At 39.9% G+C, this 17,067-nt stretch overlaps 2 protein-coding genes across 2 annotated transcripts; both read right to left on the bottom strand.

Annotated features, from left to right (window-relative positions):
• Positions 1–1,373: 1,373 nt before the first annotated feature.
• LOC136665676 (zinc finger protein 850-like) lies at positions 1,374–13,903 on the bottom strand. Its single transcript, XM_066643344.1, has 3 exons — positions 13,861–13,903; positions 11,581–12,805; positions 1,374–3,753 (listed from the first exon to the last, which is right to left on the bottom strand). Exons 2-3 carry the CDS (start codon positions 12,714–12,716, stop codon positions 1,857–1,859), a joined length of 3,033 nt encoding a protein of 1,010 aa, XP_066499441.1. The 5' UTR covers positions 12,717–12,805; positions 13,861–13,903; the 3' UTR covers positions 1,374–1,856.
• A 193-nt stretch (positions 13,904–14,096) lies between these two features.
• On the bottom strand, positions 14,097–16,959 carry LOC136665675 (zinc finger protein 391-like). Its single transcript, XM_066643343.1, has 2 exons — positions 16,896–16,959; positions 14,097–16,211 (listed from the first exon to the last, which is right to left on the bottom strand). Exon 2 carries the CDS (start codon positions 16,109–16,111, stop codon positions 15,314–15,316), a length of 798 nt encoding a protein of 265 aa, XP_066499440.1. The 5' UTR covers positions 16,112–16,211; positions 16,896–16,959; the 3' UTR covers positions 14,097–15,313.
• Between the last annotated feature and the right edge of the window lie 108 nt (positions 16,960–17,067).

The raw sequence follows: 17,067 nt of genomic DNA, 5'->3' as shown, positions 1-17,067 counted from the left end.
AAAAAGAGGACATGTCCGGGTAAAAGAGGACGTCTGGTCACCCTAGGATAACCCGTTACAGACAATGAATGAAGGATGTTGAAAACGTAAATAGAGAAAATTCAAGATCTGCTCAAATATAGCTTCGTTAGCATGATGCTACATTACACTCGCGCCACAGCTTACTAAACCTCATATAAAACTCTTCTTTACGTAGATCCTAACATTAATACTCCGACTATAATCCCACAGTCCCACTAGGTTTTGCTATCAGAATTAAGCCGTCCCTCATTAACTGGCCCTGCTGTGACATTAACCCCAAGACTTATAGGCCCCAATATGGTGTACATGTCCAGTACCATTCAAATATACAAAATCAATAATTTTACTAGAAGGCTGCCATTTTTGTTATTTAGTGTTTATTGATATTAAAATCAACATATCCTTCATCTGAAAATAAATATAATTTTAATAATAATAATAGGGAGGCAGTGTCTCTGTCACAGCTCCAGGGACCTAGAAGTTGTGGGTTTGAGCCCCGCTCCCAGTGACTGTGAGGAGTGTGGTGTGTTCTCCGTGTCTGCGTGGGTTTCCTCCGGGTGACTGTCTGTGAGGAGTGTGGTGTGTTCTCCCTGTGTCTGCGTGGGTTTCCTCCGGGTGACTGTCTGTGAGGAGTGTGGTGTGTTCTCCCTGTGTCTGCGTGGGTTTCCTCCGGGTGACTGTCTGTGAGGAGTGTGGTGTGTTCTCCCTGTGTCTGCGTGGGTTTCCTCCGGGTGACTGTCTGTGAGGAGTGTGGTGTGTTCTCTCTGTGTCTGTGTGGGTTTCCTCCGGGTGACTGTCTGTGAGGAGTGTGGTGTGTTCTCTCTGTGTCTGTGTGGGTTTCCTACGGGTGACTGTCTGTGAAGAGTGTGGTGTGTTCTACCTGTGTCTGTGGGTTTCCTCCAGGTGACTGTCTGTGAAGAGTGTGGTGTGTTCTCCTTCTGTCTGTGTGGGTTTCCTCCCACGGTCCAAAAATATAAATTTGTAGGTGGATTGGTGACTCAAAAAATTAGGTGTGTATCGCCCTGTGAAGGACTGGCGCTCCCTGGATAAGGGTTACAGGCAATGAATGAATGAATGAATAATAATAATAACGATAATACACAATCCCCTGAGAATAAGGTCTGAACACCAAAGGGGTGATTTCCCAGACAGGGATTAAGCCTAGTCTTGGACTACACAACATTTTGAATTGGGATTTTCCACGGAAAAGATGATTTAGTCCAGGACTAGGCTTAATCCCTCTCTAGGAAAAGACCCTCAAGAGTCTCCCCTCTGTAAATCACAGTCAGCTGGAAAAAAAATTGAAAATGAAGTGTGGTTTCTGTAAAGTTCACAATATATTTTATTTATATATTTTTCAAACAAAAGTAAGGTACAGTTTAAGGAAATTCATTTCTGTAAATGAACAGTGTCTCATTATTCTGGGCACCACATTTAAAGCCTGAAATATATTTATGTGAACACGAGTCAAAAGAGCTTTCACCGCAGGCTGCAGGGAGCGTTTCAGATTCCTAACACTGACGTTAACCACCTGCCATCCTTCTGCATTCACCAAGTAACGAAATCAAGACCATTTCTAAACCGTCTGCACTCAAAAATCAGACAGATTTCAACCTTCAAGACACGTCATCAGAAGAGGTTTCCCCTCACCTTCATCCCAAAACCTCACTACAGACGGGACATCTGTACAACTGCAGGAGAGCGAACACGTTTACAACAAAGAGAGACTCATTAATATTTAAAATAGCGATAATCCGTAATATGTCATAGCATTTTAGAGATATACACAAACACACCTCCCACTCAAAAGTCCCCAGCCTTTCATCAGAAAATATTTACACATCGCACTGCATTTCAAGTTCTGAACAGGAATACAGCTCCTCTTCTGTGTGAACCTGCACATGCTGTTTAAAACCAGTCAGGTTTAAAAAGCCCTTTCCACACACTGAACAATAGTATGATTTTTCTCCAGTGTGAACACGCTGGTGTTTCTGGAGAATATACTGTAAAGAGAAACCCTTCCCACACTCCGCACAGGTGTAAGGCTTCTCTCTTTTGTGAACGCACTGGTGTATTTTGAGAGAAATCTTGTGATTAAAACTCTTCCTGCACTCTGAACAGGAATAGGGTTTGACTCCAGTGTGAATGCGCTGATGTGTTTTGAGAGAACTCAGTTTAATGAAGCTCCTCCCACACTCTGAACAGGAATACGGCTTCTCTCCTGTGTGAATGCGCTGGTGCACTTGGAGAGAGCTGTTCTGAGTAAAGCTCTTCCCACACTCGGAACAGGAATACGGTTTCTCCCGTGTGTGGGTCTGCTGGTGTTTTCTGAAAGTACCCTGCTGGGTAAAACTCTTCCCGCACTCGGAACAAAAATACGGTTTCTTTCCCGTGTGAATGCGCGAGTGAATTTGGAGGGAACACTGTGCACTAAAGCACTTCCCACACTCCGAACAGCAGTAGAGTTTCTCTCCAGCGTGAACGAGCTGGTGCTTCTTGAGAAGGAACTGGAAAGTAAAACTCTTCTTACACTCTGAACAGGAATACGGTTTCACTCCAGTGTGAATGCGCTGGTGGTTTTGGAGTGAAACCTTAAAATTAAAACTCTTCCCACACTCGGAGCATGAATACATTTTCTCTTTGGAGTGAACGCGCTGGTGCTGTTTGAGATAATCACGATGAGTAAACGTCTTGTCGCAGTCGGGACAGGAGTACGGTTTCTCTCCTGTGTGAATGCGCTGGTGTTTTCGGAGAGAACTGTTTTGAGTAAAATACTTCCCGCAGTCGGAACAGAAGTACGGTTTCTCTCCTGTGTGGGTCCGCTGGTGCTTTTGGAGATGACTCTGCTGAATAAAACACTTCCCACACTCCGAACAGGAGTACGGTTTCTGTCCTGTGTGTATTCGCTGGTGTGCATGGAGAGAACTGTTTGTACTATATTTCTTTCCACACTCTGAACAGGAGTACGGTTTATATCCCGTGTGAATGCGCTGGTGCTTTCTGAGGTAATTCAGAAAAGCAAAGCTCTTCCCACACTCCGAACAGGAGTACGGTTTCTCTCCTGCGTGAACGCACCTGTGTTTTCGGAGAGAAATCTTTTGACTAAAACTCTTCCCACACTTGGGACAGGAGTACAGTTTTACTCCCGTATGGGTCCGTTGGTGTTTCTGGAGCGTACCCTGCTGAGTAAAGCTCTTCCCACACTCTGAACACGAGTACGGTTTCACTCCTGCGTGAAGGCGCTGATGTATTTGGAGAGAACTCTTGGCACCGAATTTCTTCCCACACTCTGAACATGAAAACAGTTTCTGTCCTCTGTGAATGAGCTTGTGCTTCTTGAGATTGCACTTGAGCGTAAAACCCGTCCCACACACTGAACAGGAGAACAGTTTCTCTCCCTTGTGATTGTGCTGGTGGTTTTGGAAAGACAGCTTATGATTAAAACTCTTCCCACACTCTGAACACGAATACAGCTTTTCTTTGGAGTGAATGCGCTGGTGCTGTTTGAGATAATCGTGATGAGTAAAGCTCTTTCCACACTCTGAACAGGAATACGGTTTTTCTCGCATGTGAACACGTTGATGTTTATTGAGACAGTACTTTTGGGCAAAACTCTTCCCACACTCTGAACAGGAGTAGGGTTTCTCTCCACTGTGATTGCGCTGGTGTTTTTTGAGAGAAGACTTACGAAGAAAACTCTTCCCACAGTCTGAACAGAAGTACGATTTTTCTTCCGTGTGGTTTTCCAGTTGTTGTTTGGGAATACACGGCGGAGCAAAACTCTCCTCACCATCTGAATAATCATATTTCATTTGTTCTGTACTTCTCCGTGTTTGTTTGTCAGACACATGGGGAGAAGCTGAGGATGCTTCCGGAGAAATGGAATATTCCCACTCTGTTTCCTCACATTTAATCTCTTCCGCCTTCAACATTGTGATATTGTCCTCTGGTGATGTTACTTTGTGTATTTGTGGAAGCAGAGATTTGTCTGTGACACTAGCAGCGGAAGAAGACTTGCTTAGGAATCTGCCCTTTCACTGGAAGAGAAAAATAAAGATGAAATTTAGTAAGTAACAGAATAATTTATGTTCCCTGAGAGTGAGGCCTGAGCATAAAGAGCATCTCCTGTATAAATCAGTCAACAGGAATAAGCAGAAAATTGGTTATTTAAGGCCTCATTCACCTGTGGCATTAACACGTGACCTTGGCGATCATAAGTGTTCAGTACAAAGTACAGGTGTGAACAGGTGACACTTCATCTGGAGGATACACTGTAAACCAATCACTCAAACCACAGGCAGCGTGGTCTGACACACACACGACCATGTTATTCCTGTCACGGTTTTCTGAATAAAGGATGTTGTGATTCACAGACTGAATGTGTCTTTTGTTTTATTATGATTCTCTCAATAAAACCTAAAAATAAAAGTATTTTCAAACTGTTCATTAAGGAAAACAGAAAATGTGTGAGAAATCCAATCACAAGAATCACGATTAAATGCCAAGTGTGAATGGCTGTGTGAATGGACAGTGACAGTGATCACATCTCCCTAGCTGCATATTAATGCCATATATAAATGTGGCCTTAATTTCACTGTACAGTGAATATAAATATATTTACTGACAAAAATGTAGTTTAAAAAAATATTCACCAGGTAATGAAAACAAGAACATTTCAACAGTCCATTCTCAAACATCAGCTGTTCATCCGTCGTTGGTCTTACCTTCAAAACATGTCAACTAAGGAGTATTCCTCCATCTTTAACCTGACATTTCACCACAGACAGGATTGTAGCACAACTGTAGGAGCAGAGTGAACAGGTTTATATCACGTGTAGAAACCGGTTATCTTTTCATTTTGCCTGGAGAGATCCTTCAAAAAGCTGCAGTGAAACTCTTGAATACATTCAGCAAAGGAACTGCACTGTGTACCACACTATTTACTAATAAACTACAGGAAAACTAAAGGGTTATTAAAACTCTTACTAATAAACTACAGGAGAAGTAAAGGGTTATTAAAACTCTTACTAATAAACTACAGGAGAAGTAAAGGGTTATTAAAAATCTTACTAATAAACTACAGGAGAAGTAAAGGATTATTAAAACTCTTAGAAAATAAACTACAGGAGAAGTAAAGGGTTATTAAAACTCTTAATAATAAACTACGGGAGAAGTAAAGGGTTATTAAAACTCTTACTAATAAACTACAGGAGAAGTAAAGAATTATTAAAACTCTTAGAAAATAAACTACAGGAGAAGTAAAGGGTTATTAAAACTCTTAATAATAAACTACGGGAGAAGTAAAGGGTTATTAAAACTCTTACTAATAAACTACGGGAGAAGTAAAGGGTTATTAAAACTCTTACTAATAAACTACAGGAGAAGAAAAGGGTTATTAAAACTCTTACTAATAAACTACAGGAGAAGTAAAGAATTATTAAAACTCTTAGAAAATAAACTACAGGAGAAGTAAAGGGTTATTAAAACTCTTAATAATAAATTACGGGAGAAGTAAAGGGTTATTAAAACTCTTACTAATAAACTACGGGAGAAGTAAAGGGTTATTAAAACTCTTACTAATAAACTACAGGAGAAGTAAAGAATTATTAAAACTCTTAGAAAATAAACTACAGGAGAAGTAAAGGGTTATTAAAACTCTTACTAATAAATTACGGGAGAAGTAAAGGGTTATTAAAACTCTTACTAATAAACTACAGGAGAAGTAAAGGGTTATTAAAACTCTTACTAATAAACTACAGGAGAAGTAAAGGATTATTAAAACTCTTACTAATAAACTACAGGAGAAGTAAAGGGTTATTAAAACTCTTACTAATAAACTACAGGAGAAGTAAAGGATTATTAAAACTCTTACTAATAAACTACAGGAGAAGTAAATGGTTATTAAAACTCTTACTAATAAACTACAGGAGAAGTAAAGGGTTATTAAAACTCTTACTAATAAACTACAGGAGAAGTAAAGGGTTATTAAAACTCTTACTAATAAACTACAGGAGAAGTAAAGGATTATTAAAACTCTTACTAATAAACTACAGGAGAAGTAAAGGGTTATTAAAACTCTTACTAATAAACTACAGGAGAAGTAAAGGATTATTAAAACTCTTACTAATAAACTACAGGAGAAGTAAATTGTTATTAAAACTCTTACTAATAAACTACAGGAGAAGTAAAGGAATATTAAAACTCTTACTAATAAACTACAGGAGAAGTAAAGGAATATTAAAACTCTTACTAATAAACTACAGGAGAAGTAAAGGATTATTAAAACTCTTACTAATAAACTACAGGAGAAGTAAAGGGTTATTAAAACTCTTACTAATAAACTACAGGAGAAGTAAAGGGTTATTAAAACTCTTACTAATAAACTACAGGAGAAGTAAAGGATTATTAAAACTCTTACTAATAAACTACGGGAGAAGTAAATGGTTATTAAAACTCTTACTAATAAACTACAGGAGAAGAGTTATTAAAACTCTTACTAATAAACTACAGGACAAGTAAAGGATTATTAAAACTCTTACTAATAAACTACAGGAGAAGTAAAGGGTTATTAAAACTCTTACTAATAAACTACAGGAGAAGTAAAGGGTTATTAAAACTCTTACTAATAAACTACAGGAGAAGTAAAGGATTATTAAAACTCTTACTAATAAACTACGGGAGAAGTAAATGGTTATTAAAACTCTTACTAATAAACTACAGGAGAAGAGTTATTAAAACTCTTACTAATAAACTACAGGACAAGTAAAGGATTATTAAAACTCTTACTAATAAACTACAGGAGAAGGGTTATTAAAACTCTTACTAATAAACTACATATGGCCCTAAAATTATATCATATTTCAGGGTGTTTCTGCGATGATATTCGTGGCGATGTAAACAAAACACTGAAAAATACTTTTATTAATTTCAAGAACACAATATTAACAAAATACATTATATATTAATTTTAATGATATTAAATTAACTATAGTTAATACACATTAATGTTTTATTTTAAATCTGCTTCGTTTGTAAACAACAGTAACTTATAAAGATTTTTTTAATTACAAAAATAAAACTTTTTTGTTTTTAATTTAGCATTTAAATCTACCACACGCCGATCATTTCTGAGGTAACACCATGGTTTATTTTACATTTGCTGTTTTCACCAAACCACCTCCACTTTTTTATTTTTGTAAACTCCTCCGCGGTTCACTGTCTCACCCACTCGGGTAATGAATGTATTATGTGTAACGGCATAATGTCATTTCATAATCACGTCAGAATATCGCGATATTGATCTTTTATCGTTTAAAAAATTATGACATCACGAACGATACGATGCAGCACAGCCCTAACTCTCACTGTTAAAAACTAGCTACAGACGTAAAGGGTTACTAAAGGAAATCACTCCTCCGTCAGAGGGTTTATTTCCTCCCTGGAGCTGAATAAACGGCACTATTTCACCGTCCTCCACTCAACTCTAAACATTGTTATCTCCCAGAGTCACAGCTAAGAGCTAACATTAGCCTCCTGAGCTCAGTGTGGACACAGCTCCCACATTTCCCCCCATTCTCCACCTTCCTTTCAGAGAGAGAAGCTGTCCGCCCCCGTTTCTGAGAGAGAGACAGTTACAGACACAGTGTAAACAGTGGGGAACAGTCTCACACACATCTTTACCTTCAGTAAAAACAGACCCTCATTTATCTTCAACACACAAAGCTGCGGCAAAGTTAAAGCCCTCATACACCCAATATCGTCATCGCAAAATAAAAGTCTCCACAGCTCTCAGAATTAAATCACTGTGAATATGTAAATACCCACAAAAAGGTCAATGTACATTTTTGTCATTTAACTTTAGTTTTGTCTTTGGAAAATAGAAAGCGGGAAACGACCAGGAATCTTAAAAATAAAATATAAAAACATAAAATGCTGTCTCTGTGTTTTGGGGGCTGTGACTTGAGGCGTGTTAACTTTGACTTTTCTCCACGGATTTCTCTGTTCACAGAGCGGCTGTCAGTTAAAACCACGACAGCACCACACCCACGAACTGCTCAAATTCAGCTATCTATTTTTATTGTGTATGATCTGATTATAAATGGTATTTTATGGACATAAAAATGTTTGTGTTATGTAACTTATTTTGTATCTCTCTTAATTAAGCACTAATGGACATATTTTTTTTTATTATTATTGTCCCTGATATTTTGTTGTTTTCTATTAATTACAAAATGCCTGGCACCCATAATAGTAAAAAAAAAAAAAGTAAAATTCAGACAGACGTGGACCCACTACAATAAAAGTGCTAATCAAGAAGAAACTGCAGTCACCTGAGCTAAACTCTGTCAAAATAAAAGCCCCTCACCCAAAAAAGAAAGTTCAGTCAGCTGATTCACTTGTTTTAAAAATTAAATCCGGAAAAAATGCTGATTTATTAATACTGACTGACAAAAACATCCCATAACTGAAAAACCGTACATAATAAAGTTGTCAAAATAATAGTCTAAAAATAAATAAATAAATAAATCACTTTACAACACAACCAGCCATTTCATGTTACACTGTGTCAAAATGAATGTCTCTCTATCATTTTATTCAGTTACAAGGTTCTAATTCAGTTCCACTTAAATACAAGGCTAAAACACAGTTCCTGATGATCTTGTTTGGATTTCTGAATAGCACTCTTCCTAAAATCTGTAGGGGTAAATGCCATTTTTTTTAAACTTACAAAGACATGATAATTCAGTTCCATCTCTGAAAGACCTTTCCTGTATCAAGTTTAGTCTGAGTTCACTTTAGCAGTCTCATCCTCATCCTCATCACAATATAGAAAATTAACCAACATATATTGCTTATTATTAATTATTCACTAACCTTGAGTACTTTATTAATAAAATTCAAACATGCAATTCAAAATGCAGCCTAGCCACCAATATATCATGAGAAAATTTGGCATTTCCAAATCCAAATGTCTTAAGGTACTTCCACACGGTGCAGTGGTGATATCCTGGGTTCTGTGTGAATGAATCAATGATATTACAGGGAGAATTTAGAAAAGAATAATAAGGTTACACTTATATAGCGGCTTTCACATACACAAGCACGCTTTACAATTGAGTATGTTGGTTGGAGGGAAAAAAAAGAATAACCAGAGAAAGAAAGTATGGCAAGAAGAGTGTAAGGAGTTCCAAAGTCCTGCTGCTCCTAAAAATAAGCCCATTGAGTAATGCCCCTTCCACAAATCCGTTTATTTTTAAAAACTGACATTTTCATCTCTCCATATTTGAAAGGATTCCCATCTAGACGAACACGAAAACGGCTGAATTATCATGTCTGTCCAGCAGGGGGCAATAGCACCTCACTAACAGTGCAGTATGTATTTCTAACCCACATCATTTCAATTTATTTATCTGTGTGAATCTGAGCTCTAGTGCTGTCTGTGTGTGTACAGTGTAGTTTATGACCGATGTAGTTCACTGTAGAGGGAGTGAGGAGCTGTGTGTGTACAGTGTAGTTTATGACCGATGTAGTTCACTGTAGAGGGAGTGAGGAGCTGTGTGTGTACAGTGTAGTTTGTGACTGATGTAGTTCACTGTAGAGGGAGCGAGGAGCTGTGTGTGAATAGTGTAGTTTTCGACTGATGTAGTTCACTGTAGAGGGAGCGAGGTGCTGTGTGTGTACAGTGTATTTTGTGACTGATGTAGTTCACTGTAGAGGGAGCGAGGAGCTGTGTGTGTACAGTGTAGTTTGTGACTGATGTAGTTCACTGTAGAGGGAGTGAGGAGCTGTGTGTGTACAGTGTAGTTTGTGACTGATGTAGTTCACTGTAGAGGGAGTGAGGAGCTGTGTGTGTACAGTGTAGTTTATGACCGATGTAGTTTACTGTAGAGGGAGCGAGGAGCTGTGTGTGTACAGTGTAGTTTATGACTGATGTAGTTCACTGTAGAGGGAGCGAGGAGCTGTGTGTGTACAGTGTAGTTTATGACCGATGTAGTTCACTGTAGAGGGAGTGAGGAGCTGTGTGTACAGTGTAGTTTATGACCGATGTAGTTTACTGTAGAGGGAGTGAGGAGCTGTGTGTGTACAGTGTAGTTTATGACCGATGTAGTTTACTGTAGAGGGAGTGAGGAGCTGTGTGTGTACAGTGTAGTTTATGACCGATGTAGTTTACTGTAAAGAGAGTGAGGAGCTGTGTGTACAGTGTAGTTTATGACTGATGTAGTTCACTGTAGAGGGAGTGAGGAGCTGTGTGTGTACAGTGTAGTTTGTGACTGATGTAGTTCACTGTTGAGGGAGTGAGGAGCTGTGTGTGTACAGTGTAGTTTGTGACTGATGTAGTTCACTGTAGAGGGAGTGAGGAGCTGTGTGTGTACAGTGTAGTTTGTGACTGATGTAGTTCACTGTAAAGGGAGTGAGGAGCTGTGTGTGTACAGTGTAGTTTGTGACTGATGTAGTTCACTGTAAAGGGAGCGAGGTGCTGTGTGTGTACAGTGTAGTTTGTGACTGATGTAGTTCACTGTAGAGGGAGCGAGGTGCTGTGTGTGAATAGTGTAGTTTTCGACTGATGTAGTTCACTGTAGAGGGAGCGAGGAGCTGTGTGTGTACAGTGTAGTTTGTGACTGATGTAGTTCACTGTAGAGGGAGCGAGGAGCTGTGTGTGAATAGTGTAGTTTTCGACTGATGTAGTTCACTGTAGAGGGAGCGAGGTGCTGTGTGTGTACAGTGTATTTTGTGACTGATGTAGTTCACTGTAGAGGGAGCGAGGAGCTGTGTGTGTACAGTGTAGTTTGTGACTGATGTAGTTCACTGTAGAGGGAGTGAGGAGCTGTGTGTGTACAGTGTAGTTTGTGACTGATGTAGTTCACTGTAGAGGGAGTGAGGAGCTGTGTGTGTACAGTGTAGTTTATGACTGATGTAGTTCACTGTAGAGGGAGTGAGGAGCTGTGTGTGTACAGTGTAGTTTGTGACTGATGTAGTTTACTGTAGAGGGAGCGAGGAGCTGTGTGTGTACAGTGTAGTTTATGACTGATGTAGTTCACTGTAGAGGGAGTGAGGAGCTGTGTGTGTACAGTGTAGTTTATGACTGATGTAGTTCACTGTAGAGGGAGCGAGGAGCTGTGTGTGTACAGTGTAGTTTATGACTGATGTAGTTTACTGTAGAGGGAGCGAGGAGCTGTGTGTGTACAGTGTAGTTTATGACTGATGTAGTTCACTGTAGAGGGAGCGAGGAGCTGTGTGTGTACAGTGTAGTTTGTGACTGATGTAGTTCACTGTAGAGGGAGTGATGAGCTGTTTGCATTTCAGACAGAGACAGACCTTTCTGAAACCCTCCACTTACCGTCGTCTACATGGGAACACTGGCAGTTTTCGTTTGGACACAAGGACAAAAACCAATGTTTTTTAAAAAAAAATAAACGGATCCATGTGGACAGAGCCTAAAATACTTCCCACATTCACAAGAGAAACACGGAATCTCTCGTGTGTGAATGCTCTGGTGTTGCTACACATCAGTCCGTTGAAAAAACCAGCTCCATATTCTGAGCTGTAATGTCTTTCTCTCCTGTGTGAAGGCACCTGTGTCTTTGGAGATTCTTCAGTGCAGAAAACATCTTTCCACACTCTGAACAGGAGTATGATTTCTCTTCTGTGTGAATGCGCTGGTGATTTTGGAGGTTACTCAGCGTAGTAAAACTCTTACTACACAAAGGACAGGAATACGGTTTCTCTCCTGTGTGGCTGCGCTGGTGTTTTAAGAGAATACTCAGCGTAGTAAAACTCTTAGCGCACACTGAACAGGAATACGGTTTCTCTCCTGTGTGAATGCGCTGGTGATTTAGGAGAGTGCTCCTGTGATTAAAGCTATTCCCACACACTGAACAGGAATACGGCCTCTCTCCCGTGTGAATGCGCTGGTGTTCTTTGAGAGAATCGTGGCGGGTAAAGCTCTTCCCACACTCTGAACAGAAATACGGTTTCTCCCCTGTGTGAATGCGCTGGTGTTGTTTGAGAGCGCTCTGTTGCGCAAAACTCTTCCCACACTCTGTACAATAATACGGTTTCTCTCCAGTGTGAATGCGCAGGTGATCTTTGAGATAAAAGTGAAGCGTAAAACTCTTCCCACACTCTGAGCACTGATACGGTTTCTCCCCAGTGTGAATGCGCTGGTGGTCCTTAAAATAACTCTGACAGCTAAAACTCTTCCCACACACAGAGCAGGAATAGGGTTTCTCCCCCGTGTGAAAGCGCTGGTGTTCTTTCAGGTAACTGTTACAGGTGAAACTCTTCCCACACTCCGAACAGTAGTAGAGTTTCTCTCCCGTGTGCATGCGCTGGTGTCTTTTGTAAGAACTCTGTGTAGTGAAACCCTTCCCACACTCTGAGCACTGATACGGTTTCTCTCTGGTGTGAACGCGCTGGTGATCTCTAAGAGAACTGTGTTGAGTAAATCTCTTCCCGCACACGGAACAGAAAAACGGTTTCTCCCCCGTGTGAATGCGCTGGTGCTGTTTGAGGTGACTCTGCTGAGTAAAACTCTTCCCACAGTCCGAACATTCGTGACTTTTCCTTTTGCCTGTAGCCGTCTGTGTTTGGAGGTGGCAGGAGGTGTTAAAGTGGGGCGCATCCAAGGATTCCTCCTGAGTGCTGGAGCTTCCACTCACTGCGTCCTCACATTTAATATCCCCTGACTTCAACATTGGGATGTTGTCTTCTCGGTGACGTAGTTCTGGAAGTAGAACTGTCTTGAACAAAAGGAGAAGTTCTGTAAAGGGCCGTTACTCTTTTACTGGAAGAAAAAAGACAGAAGATTCATGTCAAATGAGTATAAGAATGATGTGTGTGGTCGGATGTGTTTTACACAGCACTGAGGGTGAGGTCTCAGCAGAGTCTCCTCCGTACAAATCACAGCCATCACAAATAAGTTGGAAATGGGTTGTTTTATATATTTTTTCAGATAGAAGAATGGTAAAGTTCACGAAAATGTATTTCTGTAAATAATCAGTAGTATATTATTATGGGAACCATATTTAAAATCTGAAAAATATCTACATTAACACAGGGGTCAGATTAAAGCTCTCACTACAGGCTGAGGGGAGGGGTTCAGGTCATTATCACTGACACCTGTCACTCTTCTGCATTCATCAGCGAATGGAAACAAGACAGTTTCTAAAGAGTCTGTGCCCAATAATCAGACACAACACAACTGTTCTCCTCTTTCTGGATCATTCTACACTTAAATAAAGACTCACTAATCAACTACAGAAGAGGTAAAGGCTCATTAAAGACACAATGTAGCTGTAGTTTTTCAAAACTTTGCCCTACATTCAAAACGTGTCATCAGAATTGCTCGAATTTAACTTAAAAATAAATAACTAATTATTTTTTAGCTAAAAAGCTCCTTTACAGAACTGCAGAGAAACCCCTGAGAACGTCCAGCACCTACAAGCAAAAGAAGTGAAGTGTGTATCACTCTGTTCTTCCATTTCTGGATCATTCTGTTCTGAAGTAAAATTTAAACTCTCACTAAAACACAGAAGAATTAAAGTGTTATTAACGCCCTCAGGAAAAGCTCTCCTCCGTCAGAGGGTTTATTTCCTCCCTGGAGCTGAATAAACGGCACTATTTCACCGTCCTCCACTCAACTCTAAACATTATTATCTCCCAGAGTCACAGCTAAGAGCTAACATTAGCCTCCTGAGCTCAGTGTGGACACAGCTCCCACATTTCCCCCCATTCTCCACCTTCCTTTCAGAGAGAGAAGCTGTCCGCCCCCGTTTCTGAGAGAGAGACAGTTACAGACACAGTGTAAACAGTGGGGAACAGTCTCACACACATCTTTACCTTCAGTAAAAACAGACCCTCATTTATCTCCAACACACAAAGCTGCGGCAAAGTTAAAGTCCCCACACCTCCCAGTCAGCGCAGCCACTCACGGCGGCAAAATAAAAGTCTCGATAGCCCAGAGATTATATCGAATATGGAAAATAGAAACGACCCGTTATAAAAGCGGTAAATTTAAAAGAGAATGACAATAAGAATCTGAAAAGTGTTTATTGGCCGGGATGTTGAAAAATACAGGTAATTTGTAAAATAATCAAAGTTAAATTCACAAAGACAGAACTGAAAAACACTTCATTCAGGATTCTACAATCAGCTGACCCTAGCAGAGAACAGTAAAAACATTAAAAAAGAGCACAACTAAACCCGACCAGCAGAGGGCTACACTCAATTGCACAGCTCTGGACGTAAGGTCACATCTTGTAAAATTATTGTTTATTTATTGATACGACTTTATCAGCCATTCAAACTCAATTTAAAAGTGGGAAAACTGTGTTTCCCCCAGTTTCTGAGACCATCTGAATACAGATATAATTAAGGTGTCTGCCATTTTGTAATGTGGACAAATTGAAAACACGTTACAAAATGGATGACACGGTGTCGCAGTTAAGAGTGGTAATCTGAACCTGTTTAACCCAGATGAGCACTTTATAATACAATTCATCATAATATTAGGTATATTCTATATACATAAGATACAATATGCCAGAAAATTCCATCGTGACTTTCTACACAGATATATGTAATTACACCTGCTTTAGCGAATTAGCATTAGCATCAAAATAGGAAACATCATGCGTCCACTTTATTTTTTCAGAACCCGTGATATTTTTTGTTTTTCTTTATTTTCTTCTATATTTTAAGTCTGTTATATCTATTCATTCATGTTTTATTATTGACAAAATAAATCCAATCTATATAAAAAATATTTGTCCAACTCAGTCTGACCTACTTTGTAAAAATAAAAAAAAAATCCTCATTCCAGAGAACACTAATCTTATTAATCGACTTTGTCAAAATAAAAGTCCCCACCTCTGAGACAGTAATCATTAAAGCTGGATAGAAAACGCAGACTGCTTATTTTTAATGCTCTGATTATTCATCGTTATATTAATATTATTACACATTACTAACACAGAGGTTTCACATTCCCCAAAGTAACAAAAATGCAGCTTTAAAAAACACAATCTTATAAATGATCTGCCAAAAATAGTAAATAACCAAATTATGTCTGATATTAATTATTTATAAAGTTGGATACTTTCATAATAAATATGTACAAACCTGCCATTAAAAAATAGCTAAGCCACCAATGTATCATCAGAAAAGCTTGGCCTTTCTAAATCCAAATATCTGAAAGTATCCCCCACACACTGTGCATTAGATTTATATCTGTTCTGTGTGATTTCTGTTGAGTAAAACCCCTCCCACACTCTGAACATGAACGTGGTTTCTCTCAGGTGTGAAGGCGCTGGTGTTTTTGGAGATTACTCAGTCTGGTAAAACTCTTTCCACAGTCTGAACAGGAATACGGTTCCTCTCCCGTGTGAACGCGCTGGTGTCTTTGAACGGTGCTCAGTGTAGTAAAGCCCCTCCCACACACTGAACAGGAATACGGTTTCTCTCCCGTGTGAATGCGCTGGTGTTCTTTGAGAGAATCGCAACGAGTAAAAATCTTCCCACACTCTGAACAGAAATGAAGTTCCTCTCCAGTGTGAATGCGCTGATGTGATTGGAGAGAACTATTCTGTGTAAAAAACTTCCCACACACGGTACAATAATACGGTTTCTCTCCAGTGTGAATGCGCTGGTGAACCTGAAGAGAAAAGCGCTGCGTGAACCTCTTCCCACACTCCCAGCACAGATACGGCTTCTCTCCTGTGTGAACGCGCGAGTGCTTTCGGAGAGAATTGTGATGAGTGAAACTCTTCCCACACTCAGAACAGGAATACGGTTTCTCTCCGGTGTGAATGCGCTTGTGTTCTGTGAGGTGACCCTGCTGAGTGAAACTCTTCCCACACTCTGAACAGGAAAATGGTTTTTCCCCGGTGTGAATGCGCGTGTGTTCTTTGAGGTGACTCTGCTGAATAAAACACCTTCCACAGTTTGAACAGTAAAACCTCTTCCTTCGGTCTGTAGGTGTCTGTGTTTGTTGGTGGGACGTGTCAGCGTGGAGAACAGCCGACGGTTTGTCCTGAGGATCTGAGCTTCCACACACTGCATCCTCACATTTAACCTCTCCTATTTTCAACATTGTGTAAACTTCCCCTGGGGACGTTACGCGGTGTATTTATAGAAGAAAAGTAGTTCTTGGGACACTAGGAGCAGGGGAAGATTTGAAATCTTCTAATTTACTGGAAGAGAAAATGAAACAACATGGAAGGCGAATGAGTAACAGAATGGTTTATGTTTTCTGTTGTGCTTTACGCAGAGTGAAGTCGTAACGTACAATTTTGTAAACCTATTAAATGTATATCATCTGTGGTTCACAGCTGGGAACAATCTATAAAACCTGTAATACATCTACATTAACACAGGGGTCTGAAGAGCTCACTACGGGCTGCAGGGAGTTTCAGGGTATTAGCACATTAGCTATCTGTCACCCTTCTGCACCAACTAACGAACACAAGACCGTTTCTAAAGAGTCTGCCCTCAATAGTCAGACACAACATAGCTGTTCTTTTCTTTCTGGATCATTCTGCTCTGAAATAAAACAAAAAGCTCTCACTAATAAAACTAGGAGGAGAATTAAAGGCCTCAGGAAATCACTCCTCCGTCAGAGGGTTTATTTCCTCCCTGGAGCTGAATAAACGGCACTATTTCACCGTCCTCCACTCAACTCTAAACATTGTTATCTCCCAGAGTCACAGCTAAGAGCTAACATTAGCCTCCTGAGCTCAGTGTGGACACAGCTCCCACATTTCCCCCCATTCTCCACCTTCCTTTCAGAGAGAGAAGCTGTCCGCCCCCGTTTCTGAGAGAGAGACAGTTACAGACACAGTGTAAACAGTGGGGAACAGTCTCACACACATCTTTACCTTCAGTAAAAACAGACCCTCATTTATCTCCAACACACAAAGCTGCGGCAAAGTAAAAGTCCCCAGAAACGAAGGAAAAAATAATCGGAGTCACTCACAGTGGGAAAATAAAAGTCCCCAGACACAAACATGTTTATTTCATGTTAAACAGTCATCTCTTCAGAAGTTTACA

The sequence above is a fragment of the Hoplias malabaricus genome, chromosome 14, assembly GCF_029633855.1.
Source record: "Hoplias malabaricus isolate fHopMal1 chromosome 14, fHopMal1.hap1, whole genome shotgun sequence".
Lineage (NCBI taxonomy): Eukaryota > Metazoa > Chordata > Actinopteri > Characiformes > Erythrinidae > Hoplias > Hoplias malabaricus.
The sequence above is the reverse complement of the archived record's forward strand: the minus strand, read 5'-3'. Positions and strand labels throughout refer to the sequence as shown.